Source organism: Sardina pilchardus, chromosome 17 (assembly GCF_963854185.1).
Source record: "Sardina pilchardus chromosome 17, fSarPil1.1, whole genome shotgun sequence".
NCBI lineage: Eukaryota > Metazoa > Chordata > Actinopteri > Clupeiformes > Clupeidae > Sardina > Sardina pilchardus.
The window spans coordinates 1,492,299-1,510,112 of NC_085010.1; the positions used below are offsets into that span (position 1 = coordinate 1,492,299).

At 38.0% G+C, this 17,814-nt stretch overlaps 1 protein-coding gene across 1 annotated transcript in view; it reads right to left on the bottom strand.

The window, feature by feature from the left end:
* The window catches only part of LOC134062688 (sodium- and chloride-dependent GABA transporter 1-like), a 12,992-nt gene extending 3,848 nt beyond the window's left edge, over positions 1–9,144 (bottom strand). Inside the window, exons 1-13 of the mRNA XM_062518794.1 lie at positions 8,871–9,144; positions 8,099–8,230; positions 7,835–7,935; positions 7,259–7,368; positions 7,043–7,175; positions 5,092–5,226; positions 4,771–4,874; positions 4,517–4,641; positions 3,822–3,934; positions 3,513–3,644; positions 3,296–3,398; positions 3,110–3,210; positions 1,900–2,067 (exon numbers count right to left, since the gene is read on the bottom strand). Of these exons, the coding sequence (XP_062374778.1) occupies positions 1,900–2,067; positions 3,110–3,210; positions 3,296–3,398; positions 3,513–3,644; positions 3,822–3,934; positions 4,517–4,641; positions 4,771–4,874; positions 5,092–5,226; positions 7,043–7,175; positions 7,259–7,368; positions 7,835–7,935; positions 8,099–8,230; positions 8,871–9,108 (1,695 nt within the window). The 5' untranslated portion in view covers positions 9,109–9,144. The remainder of the gene's footprint in view (positions 1–1,899; positions 2,068–3,109; positions 3,211–3,295; positions 3,399–3,512; positions 3,645–3,821; positions 3,935–4,516; positions 4,642–4,770; positions 4,875–5,091; positions 5,227–7,042; positions 7,176–7,258; positions 7,369–7,834; positions 7,936–8,098; positions 8,231–8,870) is intronic.
* Positions 9,145–17,814: the final 8,670 nt, after the last annotated feature.

The window sequence follows — 17,814 nt, forward strand, 5'->3', positions numbered from 1 at the left end:
CAATGTTTACTTGTTCTGATGCTGTACTGCCAGTTAAGTTAATTATCAGTGCCAATGCCCCTTTGCCTCATGTTTTTCTGTACTGTGTACCTCATGTTTTTCTGTACTGTGTAATGACAGGAAGGTTACTGAGCACATACTTTGTCTCCATTTTGGAATTTAGACCTAGATTTATGAGATCTGAATGTATTTTCTTTATTTTGCACTAATGACAGTAGACCATATGTCCTACGTTTATGTTGCTTCTTCACAAAAGCACAATAAAATGTGACATTGTGAACTCAAAGCAGCACATTGTAAATTCCTGGATTTGTTTGTTTATCAGCGATACAGTTCAAATGAGAGGAAATGTGTATAATTGCATTGCAGGTCAACATAAGTTGTGTGCTCCTACATTTTCTGCTTGCACGCCTACAATTTTCACTTAGGGGCTAATGCACTCCCAGTAAAAACAGTTAGTCTGGAGCCCTGGCTTACACATGTCATTTCCCACAGGTTATTGCCATAGCTGTGGCAATATTATGGGATGTATGCTTACTAAATAATTACCAAAGCATATATACATTAACATCTTCAGTTCACATCTTTGAACTCTGAACTGGCTAAAATTTCCACAGTTCACAGATTTAGACTATAACAAGACAAGGCTATAGTGTCAATTGCTGCGTTTACATGAGAGCTTTAATTCCGAATAAAACCAAGTTAAATCGGAATAAAAGTTAATTCCGCTTTAAAAGAGACCATGTAAACCCTTATTCCGCTTGAAAATGATTATTCTGAATTAAACTTAATTCCGATTTAAGTGGTTGGTTTATTCCGATGTTAAAGCGGAATTAACTCCCCTCCTTGATCATGTAAACCTTTATTCCGATTAAAAGTTTATTCCGTTTGTTTGGCGCATGCTCGTACAAGGAGGAAGAAGAAGCGCATGCTCGTTTCATGGTTAATTCGGCTCCGTCTTCTTCCCCCCTTCTCCGACAGTCTTCTCCTCCTCAGCTAGCAAACGTGAAGCTTGACAATATTCTCGAGCTGCTGGCTAAATAGTAGGCCTATTATCAGAGTTACTGTGAAACCCGTTTTCATTATGTTATTGTCCATGCTGTAACGTTAACCCGAGATGACAAAAAAGTTGCTAGCCAGCTAAAGTTTGTTTTCTTCCGGTAGACCTTATTAGGCTACGTTCATGCGCCGCCTGTCCAATCGGAACCCTTCCCGACCCCCAGACGTTCAGCAGAATACAATAAAGCGTAATTAACGTATGTTCCATGTAAACGCCAATTCGGAATTATTATTTCCATGTAAACTCGAAGGAGAATATTTTAATTCCGATCTATTTAATTCTGAATAAACTAATTCAGAATTAAAAACATCATGTAAACGTGGCCATTGAGAGTTCCGTAGACAGAGAACACAACTCAACTGTGCTTACATTAAACATCAAAAACAACACTAACAGAAATAAGATTGAGACACCTTGTTCATACCTGGTTATAGAAAATGGATGGATTGTTTACATATATATAATATACAGCATGTATATATATATATATATATATATATATATACATATATATATATATATAGGTTTTTCTTTTACTCTTACAGTTAGTGAAAACTGATTGTTTGAAAGGCCACATGGTACCTCATGCGTTCATGTTTCTGTCTTCCTGCTGTGGTTCTGGAGAGAAGAGGCATTACACAGATGCCTCCCCCATACTGCCCATTTGGGATGATTGCCTTCTGAGACCATTATCAGGCTCTGTTGGCTTTTCATCTTTCCTCGTGGTCATGATATGCCAGCGCTGAAGGGGAGCACATGCAGTAAGTTTATAAACATTGTCTGAAATGTCATTACTGTGCTAAATGTATATGAAAGAAAAACAAAACAAAAATGCTTGCCTGTCGTATCCCACCCTTAGTAGCCAAAAACATGTAGACAACATATCCTGGGACAAGCACCATAGATGACAGTGCCATGAGCCAGCCAATCCCCTGTCCCCAAGCTGGATAGACATACTTTCCGAGCGTTAGTGGGGTCATCTCTATTGCACTAAAGGTGAATACTCCCTACATGAAGAGAAGAAATTGTGTAAAGATACAATAAACAATTGAGATTATGTCCCTTCATTTGTGGCCTAAAGAGTACTGAAGCCATAAAGTAGCGTTGCAAATGTAGTTTGACTGAATCCAAACAAACCAATCTAACCATAGATGTGACCACAGTGGTGACTTTCTTAATCTATTTAAATATTTGTACAATGTTTCTAATATGTCAGCATTTTTTTACACTGTAGGAATCACATACTACAAGACATACTCATACCAGCAAGATCAAATTGGTGACTACAGAGTTTTGTTTAAGCATGGGTTTCCTCCGCAAAAGTCCCTAGCATGTCACTTCACAGCCACGGTAAAAATCTTTACAATTGTGAAAGCACAGGTAAGTCTCTAAATACCGAAAACAATACCAAATAGATTTGTTTATCTTAATTAAAGATTAAACCCTAATATGACCTTTGTCTTGAACGTGAGAAAAAAACATGCTTTTGCACAAAAATTAACCATGATTTTACTATGGTAAATAACCATGGTTCTTCCTCAGGTTTAACCGAAGTGAAACTATGATAAAAACCACAGTCATGAGAAATGTCCGGCAAACACCCACTTCCAAGATGTCTGAACTGGGTGCTAGGGCAAAAAAAAGTAGTAACTATATAACAAAAATTTAACCAATGTTATTTACCATGGTGAAATCATGATTCATTTTTTCGGGCATATATATATTTTTTTTTTCAGGTTTATGGCCAAGGTCATACTAAGGTTTAACCATAGTGAAACCATGATAAAGCTATAGTCATGAACCAAAGTTTCCATGGTACCCAAAAATCATGGTTAACTTTTAAAACAAAACAAAAAACACAGTTTTTAAAGAACCATTATTTAACATAGTTAAACCATGGTAAATGTTCCGACAAAAACACATGTTCACTTAATGGCAAAAAAAAAGCATAGTTAACCACATGTTCACTTAATGACTAAACCCCCCCCCCCCCCCCCCCCATAGTTATTTGAAGCACATAAGCATAGATAAATACAGGCTTTACTATACCAGACAGATTAGTGGTGTAAAGACAAGCCAACACCATTTCCACCACACACAGGGCCGATAGCCAATCATCTCTTCTATATTTTGATAGAATCGTTCAGCCCCTGGATGGCACAGGAAATATGACTGTTATTCATTGGATTATCATGCAATAGAATTAGAATGAATGTCATCTAAAGCAGACTGTACCATAGAACCATGATATGGAGATTGTTTCAAAAAACACCAGATATAGAAGACACATTCCACTGGCAGAGTAGTAGTCAAAAAGCTTGAACACATACAGCCCCCCCTGAAAAAACAAAACAAAAAAAAAACAGTAGCAGTAAAAAAAATCCTCTTTAGTTTTATGCATTTCAAGACTTAGGGAACAAACAAAGGCATACACAGTACAAATCAAGTTTACCTGTGTTATGTTGGAGAAGCCAATGATGTAGGATATTATACAGACAATGAGAATGAAGAGCTTTTTTCTCCTCCTTAGGACTGATGGATATTCATCCATCAGAGCAGTGATAAATCCTTCAACTGTACAGAACTGAGAGATATAAAATATTTATGTATTTGTTTTTATTATTTGTTATATATATATATATATATATATATATATATATATATATATATATATATATTTAGTTATTTATTTTTATTATATAAAAAAGCACTGAAGACTATAAGATTGACAGTTCATGACTTATGTATGGATCTGCATTACCTGGCTGTCCAGACCCAGCATCATAAGCATAGAAAAGAACAGGATGGCCCATAGGGAGGACATGGGGAGCTGAGTCACTGCCTGTGGGTAGGCCAGAAATGCCAAGCCTGGGCCTAGTGATCAACCATACCCACTGTTAAAGCTTTACGTGCTATCTACACAAAACCCAAATGTTTTGGTGATAACTGCAATAACATACAGTGTAAAATGCTACATAAAATACAGTGCTTCCAAAACATCTACACCAATTAGATCAAAGTTAGGCCACTATTAGCTTTATGAAACCTAAGAACTACATACTTTTATATTGTACTGTATGAACTGCTAATCAATTGAGAGTGGGCAACAGTCTAATTAGGTATTAGTATATCAATGGCAGAAGTGCCATAGATTCCTTAATTGCCACCTTGAAATGATTTGCTAATGCTGCACCACTAATTATTTATTCATGAAGGGAAACATTAACAGTAGCAACTACATGTACTGTTATTTGTAAACATGATTACATTTTGGAATTGTGATGAAGTCATGATTTGTTGACAGCTAAAATGATTGTCAATAAAATGTATTGGAATGTTAATGGTGCATTAATAAAAGCTATTACTACAGTAAGTGCTAACTAGTTTGGTTTTGAAAAAAAAAAACGTGAAATTACACTGTAAAAGTTCAAGCAGATCATTGAACAGTCAACTCACCTGAGGCTGCCAGTTCTTGGATTGGCTTCTTTGTGATATGAGACATGAAGCCCACAATGGAGAATATCACAATGCCAGCAAACATGCTTGTAAATGAGTTTATACAGCATACGATGATAGCATCCCTATTAAGAAGTATAGAGAAGTGTTCAGCTTTAAAACCTCTCAAAAACAAAGTCAAATATTGAAAATAAGATAAAAAACCTGAATACACCATTATAACTGAGAAGGTCCCAATTAGGCTAAAGCTGTACCTATACACGTTGTTATGGAAGGTATTGTAGCTTCCAAGAGCAATGAGGGAACCAAGGCCCAACCCATAAGAAAAGAAGATTTGAGTGGCAGCATCCAACCAAACCTAAGAAAATACATTCCGATGAATTGCCAGCAGGCTGTCACAGTAAATCTGATCATGAACATTTTGGGAGACATGATAGGGTGTATGGTGAATGAATGGACTTCATTTTTTTTAACCAAAAATCAAATCAAATCAAATAAATAAAACTGAATTAATGTTATGCTCATTGAAATTGGTTGTGAGGTTTTTGTGTGGGTGTCAGTAAGGTATGTTTTACCTCAGATTTCAAGAGCTTATTGAAGTCAGGTGTGATGTAGAAAAGCACTCCCTCCTTTGCCCCAGGGAGGGTCACCCCCCGGAAGAAGAGTATAAACAGCATAAAGTATGGATAGGTAGCAGAGAAATACACAACCTATGGAAAAAAATATATTAGAAAAAGCATGAGAGACAAATGTGATTCTATATGGAGACTCAGTTGTAGATCATAGGAGGTTTACTAAATGTGCAGTGAAAATGTACTGTATGTTAGCTCCGGTATTCTGCATATCATACAAATATCATATCAATCACTTCTCATAAATGTAATTGACTTGTAGCACCTAATGCTAAGTAATTTACCATGTGTGCCATTCCAGTTTCTTCAGAAAACTATGTTTTAAATTATATTCTGAATTAATCTTTTATCCCTATACTCTACTTACTCACTAGTAAATACACACTGAAATATGTTAAAGGTCCACTGTGAAATGTTTTCAGTTGTCTGACTGAGGTTTGGACTGACACTAGGCCAGGCAGCGGTCCCTGTGTGCTTTAAAATCACCTCAATCATGCCAGTGCCAAAACACTCTCCTGCAATGATCCTACGTCCAGTTGCACTCACCCTCATCAACATAAAATGCTTCAAGAGGCTGGTCCTGGTCCACCTCAAGACCTGCTTACCACCCTCAGTGGAGCTCTTCTAAATCACCTACTGTACCATTTGAACTGGAGCACAGAGGATGCCAGCTCTACAGCACTTCACTCTGCCTTGGTCCACAATGACAATAGCAATACCTACAGTACTTGTATGTAAGAATGCTGTTCATTGACTTCAGTTCAGTAATATCACCATCATCCCCTCCAAACTGATGACCAAACTCACTGAGTTGGTTATCCATCCCTCCATCTGGAACTGGATCCCTCTGGACCTCCTTGGCAACAGACCACACTCTGTTAGGCTTGATAACCTCACCTTCTCAACCGTCACCCTGAACACCAGTGCACCACAGGGCTGCGTGCTGAGCCCTCTCCTTTACACGCCCACGACTACACACCTGCACATGGCTCTAACACCATTGTCAAGTTAGCAAATGACACCACAGTGACTGGTCTCATCAGATGGCCTACAGAAAGGAGGTCCAGCACATAACATTGTGGTACACCGACAACCTGGCTCTCAACACCAAGAAGACCAAAGAGCTCATTGGAAAGCTATCCTCATCAACAGGACCCACCTCAGAAGATTTTTGTTTGGAAGTCAGGTGACTATTTATTGTTTGATTGGCTGGGGAGTGGTGAGTTACTTCTGAACCATGTGAGAAATTCTCTTGGATGCCTGTGCCTTGTCCATTAATTATATGGATACCTTGACCTAGTATTTTTTCTGCATGAGAAATGCAAGGTTTGGCGTGTGAACTTGTGTGTGTGAGACTTGAGAACCCTGTTACATTTCTGGTCTCGCGCTGGATCAGATGCTTAATTCATCTGTCGGTCTGTTTATGACTGTTATGTTTGTGTGTGGCCATTTCGTTTTGAATCTATGATCTTCCTTGTCAATAAAGAAAGGCAGTATTAAAGACAGGCACAATGAAAATGTGTTTCTTGGGCCCCACCTGTCATGTCTCTATTCCCCATTAATGGGGCCCACTCCACACTTTGAGAACCACAGGTACATACAGACACACTGAACAGCATTACAGTCTGTGGTGACTGTCATGCTGCTTCTATTTCACACTCATAATGCCATTACATCCAATACCCAGAATGCCTTGCATGTCTTTAAACAACACAAAAGAACACAATAAGACATACTTTTGTAATTGTAACATTTTGAATGTTACTCTTCTATCATGACCCGTAAAGGTTTTCCTTTTTTTTGTGGAAAAAATGCCTTGGTTGTGTGGCAGGGCACCTTTAAACAAAAATCACGAGTTAAGCATCATGACGGTAGAAATGATTGTCATACAGACCTTTCCTGTCCACTCCACCCCCTTCCAGATAGAGAAGTAGACCAGAATCCAGGCCAGTCCTAGAGTCCCTGCCAGAGGCCAGCGCACTTCTCCTGGCTCCTCTAGTCCACTTGTCAATTGGTGCATGTTTCTCCTGGAAACAACAATCACATTTAATCTAACTGTCCATTAATACATGACAATATTAATACATAAGAAAGAGTAGTTGTAGCTTACTCCCAGAATTCGGTGACAGTACTGGTTAAGTTTGTTGTGTCAGTCAGGCTGTAGTTTGAAAAACATTTGTCTGTGTTCCATGGGTTATCACAGCTCTGCCAGGGTAGCTCCTGTAGTGTGTGTGTGTGTGTGTGTGTGTGTGTGTGTGTGTGTGTGTGTGTGTGTGTGTGTGTGTGTGTGTGTGTGTGTGTGTGTGTGTGTGTTGAGGGCGGGGGTAGAAATACAGACATCTAAGTTAAACATGCCACAAATTAATTGAAATTCAAATACTGCACATTTTTAAACAAATCACATAAAATGACTGTCTGACTCTTCTGATAAAATAAACACTTTCACAGAAGCAACATGATTTGTTTTATCTTATTTTTAGTTATCAGCTCAGGTCATGAAGTGGAGAAAGAAAATAATATTGGTTAATCAACAGTCACTGCTAAAGGATATTGATTGTGATGAGGTTGAAAATAAACATTTGTGACTGTTTGAATATCTAAGCAAGCAACAACTGGAAAACATTGTTCACATGCAATCAACAAGTACACATTTTTACTGAACTTTGCAATGTGATGCATTACTTACTGATCTGAAGGAGTTGAATAGGTAATAAAGGGCCCAGGCAATGATTATGATGTAGTAAATGTTCAACCAGAATGCCAGCACTACAGAAGCCAGACCCACACCTATGAGTTTGTGTGTTGGAGATGAAGGTGCAGAGAGAGATCAATATTGGATACGAGATCTGTTTTCATGTTTCTTTTCTCAAGGTGCAGCAATTACTTAGTCTGTACATTGTTACATACAGAGGGAATCATGCTATTTGAACATGTCTAAACTGGAGCTCACCTTTCATCATTGGAAGCAGTTTCCAAACTCCGAGCCCTCCAACAGAGGTGTACTGGCCCAAAGCAGTCTCCAGCAGGAAAAGAGGAATCCCAGCGAATACGAGGGTGGTAAAATAGGGGATCAGGAATGCCCCTGGAGAGACATGTAGGTACACTTCCATTGTCAGAAATCATTTGAAAGAAACCACTTGCACTTGGAGTTAAACCATACGTATTGTTCTTCAACCTCTTTTTCCAAGGCCAGCACTCAAAGCATGCCTGTAGCGTACAACTGAAAATGTGCAACCAAGAGGTAGATTTGCAGAATTTCTTATTGTTTTAGGAATCTAATTAAGTAAATTCCTCCAAAAAACAAGGAAATACTCTACTCATTAATGTAAAAGCCCACTAAAAGACAATCAAATTTGTTTCATTACTCTGTGTGAAATTAACACAAAGAGAATACATTTAAGCTATACTACATTTTAAACTAACATTACAACTTAAACCTGGCAAGCTGGCAAGCTTTTCCAGACATCCATTTGAAAAAAGATTATATTTTTAAAGTGTTACACATCTTTAGAATTCAGCTAATCAAATGTCTTTTGACAAATATTCTTTATGGTGTGAAAAGAATTCACAGAATGTCCAGAAGAGCAGATTATGAACAATGACTCCAAATGAATGTGACTAAATGATGTGAAAATACTAAACTTAGAAGACTTATGTTACCAATGTCTCTTTCAAATGTGAACGGTGCAATAAAGGATTGTGTTGTGTTCCTAATCTCTCACCCCCTCCATTTTTCCCACAAAGATATGGGAATCTCCAGACATTGCCCAGCCCGATGGCATATCCAATACAGGAAAGTAGGAAGTCAAATTTGCCCTTCCAGGCACCCCTATCTGGAACTTCTTTTCCTTTTTCATCATCAGTATGTGATGTGTAGTTGTCCATATCCTCAAAAGGGATAGCCTGCTTCACATCTGAGGGAGAGTTCAGGTCCACTGTACTCTGGCCTGTCTTTCCCATCACTGTCTTGCACAGCTCACAGGCAGGTTTTGGGACAATATGTTTCTGCTGTACACCCTGAGTGGCTCAGACTCCACAGGGATATTCCAGAGAGGTACTAGCGGTGGAATTCACAGAGAATATGTGGGTTTCCAGGTTTCAATCCTCTCCGATCTGAAGGAGGGAGCCCAAGGTGATCCAACTACAGAATAACAAAGTAAAGTAAGATTTCATTAAAATCGGCCTAGCATATTTTTTTGCTAAGTACAATACTGTATGTATGTTGCTAATTAATATAGAATAGGCAATATATATTGCCTATTAACTGTTATTATTTAACATCACATTATTCTTACGTTAAACATACTTTGTATCACTTTGCCTATCAGTTACTTCATGTACTTTACAAATATATTAGGAATTTGACCGACTAATCATTTTCTGAATTTGATGTAACCTTTCCCTGCCTTTTCCATCACTCCTATGTCACCTGAATAAGCATAGTACTCCTCAAAATGATGAGAATAATTGAGTAAATTCAAGGATACCATACCTGTAAAAAGCAGCTCTGATGCCTTCACCAAAACTTCAGTGCTGACATTCTCATGCACCTGCAGACAAAGACAACCTCAGCACATCGACTGGAGACAGACCAGCCACAACAACCAAACTCTGCCATCTAGTCGGACTTGCCCGAAGGAATTGATAGGTCAAAAAAAAAAGTCTGTGTTCCCCTCCCTCCCCTTTTTAGCTGGAAGGCCCCCTTCCCTGGTGGGTTAGTGGGTGGTATTGAGCTGCAGATAATAAACTTCGACCTGTTGTCTAAATGGATTATTGCTTTACCATGATGAGTACTGGCAGCCAGTTTGGAGTCAATTCATGGTTCCGGGAGTGTGCATGTATTTGTTTTCTTACAGTGTGTGTGTGTGTGTGTGTGTGTGTGTGTGTGTGTGTGTGTGTGTGTGTGTGTGTGTGTGTGTGTGTGTGTGTTGGTCTGACTATCAATTCTCCAGGGCTACTTTGGTTGCTATGGAACTTTCCCATAGAGGAGAGTTTCATTTGAGGACTGAAAAGAGCTTGTTGAGATTTGGAAATGAAGCAGGCACTAGGCCTAAATTACAGACAACATGAGGTCTGTAGAAAAATAAAACTCCAGTGAAGACAATTTCCTCCAATGGCACATACCAAAGGAGGTAAGAATTAAATCAGAGGGAAGTAGTACAACAAAGATGTGTATCAAAAGGAGAAGTGGTGGATGTCAGTCCTACTCCCTCTGATATCAAGTAGGCCATCATTATAAGTGTTTATAAGTGGTTAAGTCTCTCTTTTTGGTCTCTTATGTTAATGGACAACTTTTAATCAAAATAGATTAGAAACTGATTAAGGGCAATGTCTGTAGTAGGCCTATGTTATGGTTATGGGGTTTTGATGATTTTGTCCAAAGCAAATACTGTAAAAACAATACAATAGTTAAATAACAGTGAACAATTTAAAAAGTTGGTCAGACTACATTAGGGAGAATAGCAATAAATAACAATGTCCATTCAATCAACGGCCTAATGAAAAATTGAAAACATTCTGCAGACTGTTGGCTAGCTGGTGTGATTTGCATTGAGCTCAGTGAGCATCAAACAGGCTAATAGGTTAACTGAAAGAAAAAAAACACCATGCCAATCTCTAGGTATGGTGAAGGGTGTGATGATGTGGGGCTATTGTAATTCCAAAGGCTTTATCAGGATGCATAGTATCCTGGATCCCTGAAATAGCCGGCCTAAAAAAATAAAAATCTGCCTGCTTCTATGGGAATTGAACATATGCCCCTGTATTCTAAGGAAGAACATTTATTTATTTACAATACATTCTTCATTCACAAAGAAAATTGGTGTCCTTAAAGGTTGGATTTTTTTTTAATTAAGGCATTAAGATCAATTTCCCAAAGATGATTTTATATTCCTCTTTTTAGTCAACTTTAGCAAGGGGGCAAATACTTTTTCACAGCACTGTATTTAAAGCAACTGGGTCTGTAGGGAATCCAATTCAACAATCCTTCAATAAGACAATTAACATTATAGCTGAGCTCTTCACACATCTAGTGAACCGATCCTGATAGAAAGATAAACCTGGTGGTATGTTCCTCGCTGACCTTTATAGTATTAAGCCATTGTGAAGAAGTGGGTGGTAATGCCTTACATGCCATAAATACCACAGTTTCTCCAAAGTCGATGGTTCAAGGAGACATTACTGAAAAGTGCATTTAAACATGCACTTCAAAAGATTAAAATTACTGCCAACACAACTTTTCTGACAACCTACTCGTGTGGATGTAGGCTATCTATTATTATTTCTAGTATTTCCACAAGAGTATGTGGAAGAAGATTTACAGTAGAGGAACCAAAATGAATAGGTGATAATCATGATTGAATATAAAGAAAAAGATACCTGTAGCAAAGACTCAAACCCACAGCCTCAATGCAAATAAAGCAATGAACTCAGCTAATAGGTGTGGGGCAATGCTGCTGCAGAGTGGAAGAGATAGTAGGGATGAGATAACAAAAACGCACACCGGGTTATAGTCTCAGGGTTGTACTAGACACTACTAAATATACCCACTAATCCCAGGTCTTTGTCCCATTGAAGATTTCTTATTAATATTACGTCAAAACTATGAACCTGAAATGTTTCAGTCACAATTCTCATCATTCTCTACAATGAATATTTATATTCTACCTCAGAAACTCCCCTCAATCAGTTGATTGGCTCAATGATGTTCCATCTGTGTTCCACTGGACATTGTCAGACCCTGAGGCTGTGGGAGGGAAGTGTCTGTTAATTGAATGTCACTTTGAATTACATGGTTGACAACCCTGGACCCTGAATGAGCATGACCTCATGATGAGCAAGAGTGTGTGTGTGTGTGTGTGTGTGTGTGTGTGTGTGTGTGTCTGAGAGAGAGATACAAAGAGAAAAAAAAAAATATACATATCTTAAAATCTTTAAACTTGGAGCATGTACTCACACATATGAACATGTTAAATTATGCAAACAAGAATATAGATAGATGCATTGTTGCACAATGTGGTACATTCTATGCTCATATACTTGTATAAAACTGTACAGATATTTTGATTTGGTATGACTTGAAGAGCACCAAATAGGCCTACCAATTACTGTAATAAAAAGTCAGCCACTTAAAAACAAGTTTTTGATATATGTTTAATTTGCCTTAAAAATCTAACATCTATGCATTCTATGAATTATTTACTGCATACATTATCTCAGACATACTCGAGATAGACATCTATAAAGCAATACATTCTAGATCATACATTCTTAGTACTGGTAAGGAATATATTGGACTATATTGGACTCATATATAAAGAGTTTGGTTAAAAACACAACATCCTCCATTTGAATTGATTTTAATACCGTTTTTTTTTCAACTGTTTACACACTAAAATTAAAAATTTCAGACAGTTAACAAAACTTAACACTCAAGAAGCAAAACACCTGTGCAGAGTAGTACAACAGTAAGCACAAATTCAGCTTCACACTTTTTGTAAAACATTACACACAGCAGACACAGCTTAGACACAGATAAAGATTGACAGTTTACTTCCTTGTCATTACAAAGCCCTGGATTGCCAATGACTACACTAATGAACGAACTGGATAATCACATCCACCATTGCACACATGTGTAAAATTGAAAACGTAGCACTCAGGTGTGCAGTCTTGTTGCTTTTACAGTAGTTGTTCTTCAGAGTGTATGTACTTTATGCAGTAGTTTTTATTTGTCTACAGATTTTATTTGTTTCATTGATTTCATTGTTGGTTGATTACTGTGACTGATTATGGTAAGAAACCCTGTAAGTATTGAAAGCAAAAACTGGTCCAAAATATGTCCAGAAGACGTGGTCGCCGAACTCCAGAAGACGTCTTCAGACTAGCCAGAATGAACGTTTTTAAGACGTATTTCCTGGACGTTGAATAGATGTGTTGTTCTGGGTGTGATATACTGTAGGCATCGCCTGAAGACGTCTGAAAGACTTAATTAGACATCCAGAAGACGTCCTTAGAGTAGCCAGAACGTCTATTTGCAACTAATTTTGGCTGTCTATAGACGTCCCAAAAGGGGTCAGGCTGGACTGTCCCAATGTCATTTATTAACTGATTCTGGCTATCAAATAGACGTCCAGATTATGACCTCGCAGAACGATTATTTGCAACTAATGTTGGTTGTCTATAGACATCCTGAACCGGGTCAGGCTGGACTATTGTCCCAATGTCATTTATCATTTTGACTGTAAAATAGACGTCCAGATCACAGCCTGGACAGACCACTGTTTTTTGGACGTCCATAGACGGAATACTTGAAATATTCAGTCTACAGCATCAGTGTTGTGTAGTGCAAGTGCAAGTTTATAAACCTATTTGTGTATATTTCCTATGCCGAACTAATCATGAAGAATGTTGTGGGTTTGTCACTATTTTTTGGACATCTAAATGATCCCTTTCATAACAATGCCTGGTCAAAAATCTAGCACATGCTATTTACTAAAATTAGCTTTTTTACAGATGTGTTTTGAATGTATTGTGCTGGTGTGTATAAGATGGAGACAGTGAGTGTAGAATCATTGAAAGAATGTGTTAGTGGTATGAGAACTATAAGGTTTTTTTTTTTTTTATCAATTTGTTTATTGTTTTGACTGAAACATTCCATTTTGCTAACAACCTGTTGTGTTCTGCTATTTGGGTGTGGTGTTTAGAAAAAAGGAGCCCTGTTTTCAAAATTGTGTGTAAACGATTGAAAAAAACTGTAAATCATTTTTTGTTTCAGTGGGTGTTGTTATTCGAAGTATCTTTACTCAATCAAAACAACAGAACTATAATCTTATTGATATTATCTGAAATACACAATTAAATAACATGATTTATTATCAATGGATAAATGCATTTAAAAAAAAAATGGATTGATAGTGGTTTGGAACCATTCTTCATATTATAAAAACAGCAAACAGCAATATTGATGAAAATGATGACACACAGGCACAGTTTTCATATGTCAAGACACCTCGAAGACCTTTATCCCGCTTATACCCCAGATGCCACTGATGTATGTAAGCAATAGGCATACACTTATAGCACAGAAACTGACCCGTACTACTTTATCTGGTTAGAGAGCTTAGACTAGCCTTCTTGTTAGTTCAACCTTAGAACCTTTCCTAATTTACTACTGTATCGTTGCTATAGAGATCGCTAAGACATGTGACCAAAGTCATCAAAACACAAAGAATTATGGGTAGGTTTGGCTCGCCTGATGCCAGCCCATGTAAACTAGTGTTCTGGGTCTATGATCTGGCATGATAATAATGAAAACTAAGCGTGAAAAACAGAACATAATCTCGCGCTTCCTTAGTGCTGCTATCCAAGCCATTCCTCGCCTTTTTGTCACCTCTGAAACATGACGTATACTATTATTTTTCCACGCTAGAATACTATAAAAGATAAGCTTCATGTTACTCTATTGAATTTTATAACACAGCAGGTAAACGGCATTTCGACAATTGCACTTCGTTGTTCCCGCACGTCAGTAAAACAACTTAATTTTGGGCCACCTATTCCCAAAATGCGTTGCGTTTTACGTCACGTTCTCAATCTCTATAGTTACCATTAAAAAATAGCACTGATATGGAACTGTAATTAAAGCTTTTCTTTTATATTAATAGGATCATAACTAAACTAGAAATGCAATAGAGTGCGTAAGTGAAAGTGTCACGTTGTCCCGGTAACGCTTTTTCCTGTTCTAAACAAACGAGGTGCAAGTGGCTTTTTCTATTACCTCACAGTGTTGTTTCTTTCAAAATGAAAATAAATGAATTTTAAGTGGTAAAAATCACTACGTCGAGGCGTTGATGTATGCTTCTGGTGTACTACGCTAGCATGAAAAAAAAACTTTTATAATGTAACGGCAAGCTGGGCTAATCTATGATTACATGAAGTTAGCTAATGCCAACCGATGTCAACTCGTAAATTAATTTGCGCAAAAATGTGGCTTTTTCTGTAAAACAATCATCTGGCATAGGATTTCACATTGTGAATTTGGTTTGTTTAGAACAGAAATTTCGGTTGCTAAGGAAAAGTGACATCACACTTACGCACTCTATTCCAAGGAATTACCAGTGCATGAAAATGCAAAAATGTATAGCTAGATAATGTAGATATGGTTACTAAAGTGTTGCTAGGGTAGACATGGCGGTTCCATAGCTTAATGAAAGTTGATAGTACGAACGTAGACAGTTTAAAAGTTGAATATGGATAGTTTAATTTATGTTGATAGGTAGATTGTTTTAAATGGATGTTAAAAGGCATATAGTTTAATGGATGTTTAATGTTTATAGCTAATGTTTGCTAGCAGTTCTGCTAACAATGCTAATATGCTAATCAGGTTGCTTAGTTAACTTAGCTAATGTTTTTAGCAGTTATGCTAACAATGCTTACTATGCTAACAATGTTAACCATCCTAATGTGGCACATATTTCCCAAAATCATAGCACTTTGTTGGTTGCAATATCAATTTCCCATTGACTGGCCTGCACAGAGTCCTGACCTCAACCCAATAGAACACTTTTGGGATGAATTAGAGTGGATCCTGAGAGCCAGTCGCCTTGTCCAACAACAGTATGTGACCTCACAAATGCGAATCTGAAAGACTGGTCGAAAAATCCCATTAACACACTCCTAAACCTTGTGGAAAGTCTTCCCTGAAGAAATGAAGCTGTTGTACTGTAGCTGCAAAGAGTGGACTGATGTCATAATAAACCCTATGGATTAAGGATGGGATGTGACTGAAGTTCATATGTGAGTCAAGATAGGTGAGCGAATAATTCTGGCAATATAGTGTAGTTGGCTGGAGGCATAGTTGATGATAACTGCCAGTTGGAATGGTTGAACAGTTAAATAGGTGAGTAGTCTAAATGGTTAAATGATTTAATAGTGAATTATTGTAATGAGGACTTTTATTTTGAAACAGTTTTGAACCCAGGAAACAGTTGAACAGGATATTTCTTCAGAGCCAGATTGCATGCTTAAAGCCTGAGACAGACAGTTGCTGCAGGTGGCCTGGCCAGAGCCATATAAAGAGAGAGTTGCGACAACCCGGGTACAGAAAATTCGGTTTGTGACGTGGTTTGTGTAACTTCAAGTAGTTCAAATCTGGTTAAAATAGTTCCCGGAAGCGATTTTGACTGTTCGTTAGAATCATAAAATAACCGTCTTTTACTGTCTGTTAACGAGTGTTCGATCCTAACTTCCGGGAACTATTGTTGAGAAAATATGGAACATTAGCGTCAATGGAGTTGTCGCAACTCTCTCTTTATATGGCTCTGGGCCTGGCCATCTGGCATAGGATTCTAATTGCTTAACGGCCGATTGTGATGTCATAAAGGCCAATGTTATACAGTACTTAAGTCTGGCGAAATTGACAAAAATGTGTTATTCTGAATGAAAATACATCAACTAAACTGTGGAATAAGTATTTTTCTTTGATCACGCACTACAGAGCTAGCACGGGCAAAAGCTACAGGCCAAAATTGCTAACAGTGGATTAGCTTGGGGCTTGGAGCCACACGTTTTGAGGTCAGGAAATCCAGCCTGGACTTTTACATGCTCAATTGACCTATGGCTAAGTCCCGCCCCCTCCACTCACTCGGACAAACAGTCAACATTCGGTGACAGGCGCTAGGGCAGCCAACCCAGTAGGAGAAATTTCACAGGAGACAATACAGATACGTTAATGAAGCTATAAGCTCTAAAAGTTAACATTAGTATAACTAGAGCCCTTTGGACAACAGCTAACCGTCATGTACGATTGCCAAAGTACAAAAACTAGCACATAACATGCCAATGAACTCCCAGCAAACAAACCAGCTAGCAAATTAAAACGCTAATTAAATGCTCTACCATTAGGTCATATCGAGAATAATGCATGACGGAAATAACTGTGGACTAACTGTGGATAACTTGTAGACCATAAAGGTAAGAGTTCATTGTCTTTACGTTTAGCTATGTTCGCTGTCTAGCTTTTGAATGTGGCTAGCATCAGTTGTAATGTGATCATGTGAAAGCTAGGACAGACGCTCATGAGTTCATGCTTTGTTTTATCGCTGGAGGACAGCCTATGACAACTGGTTGCATTCCTTGCTAGTCAACGTTAAATGACTGCAAGTTTTGTGGATTTTTGAACATCGTCATGTGTTGTCTCTGCTATTATTAACCCCCCAAACGACGGGTTAATTGCTGGAGTGCTGTAGTGTGAAAGCACCTAATAGCGACATGTACAACGCACCTAGAAGCTAACGTTTTCGTTAACGTTGCCTAATGTTAGCTAACATTGACCTAACCTTGGTTAAAGAGGTGTTGAACATAGCGTTCAAACACGTTGTTGACTTGAAAAAACGTATTCATGTTATCCACGTTTATTAGGTGTTGAGGTCTACTGTCTTATCCAGAGCAGACGCTTATCTCGGTTGAAATGTGGCTTAGGAAAGAGTAAAAAATACACACGGTCGCCCAGCTTCTTGGGATACATTGTGTCGGGGTTGCATGTACCCCATGCACACCGTTTTACAATTTAAAACTTAAAATGTCAAGAAAAAACATATAAAAACGAATGAAAACTGACTAACTGCAATGCATTTCAATGGACGTGGAAGCCGAGAATGTCCGAGT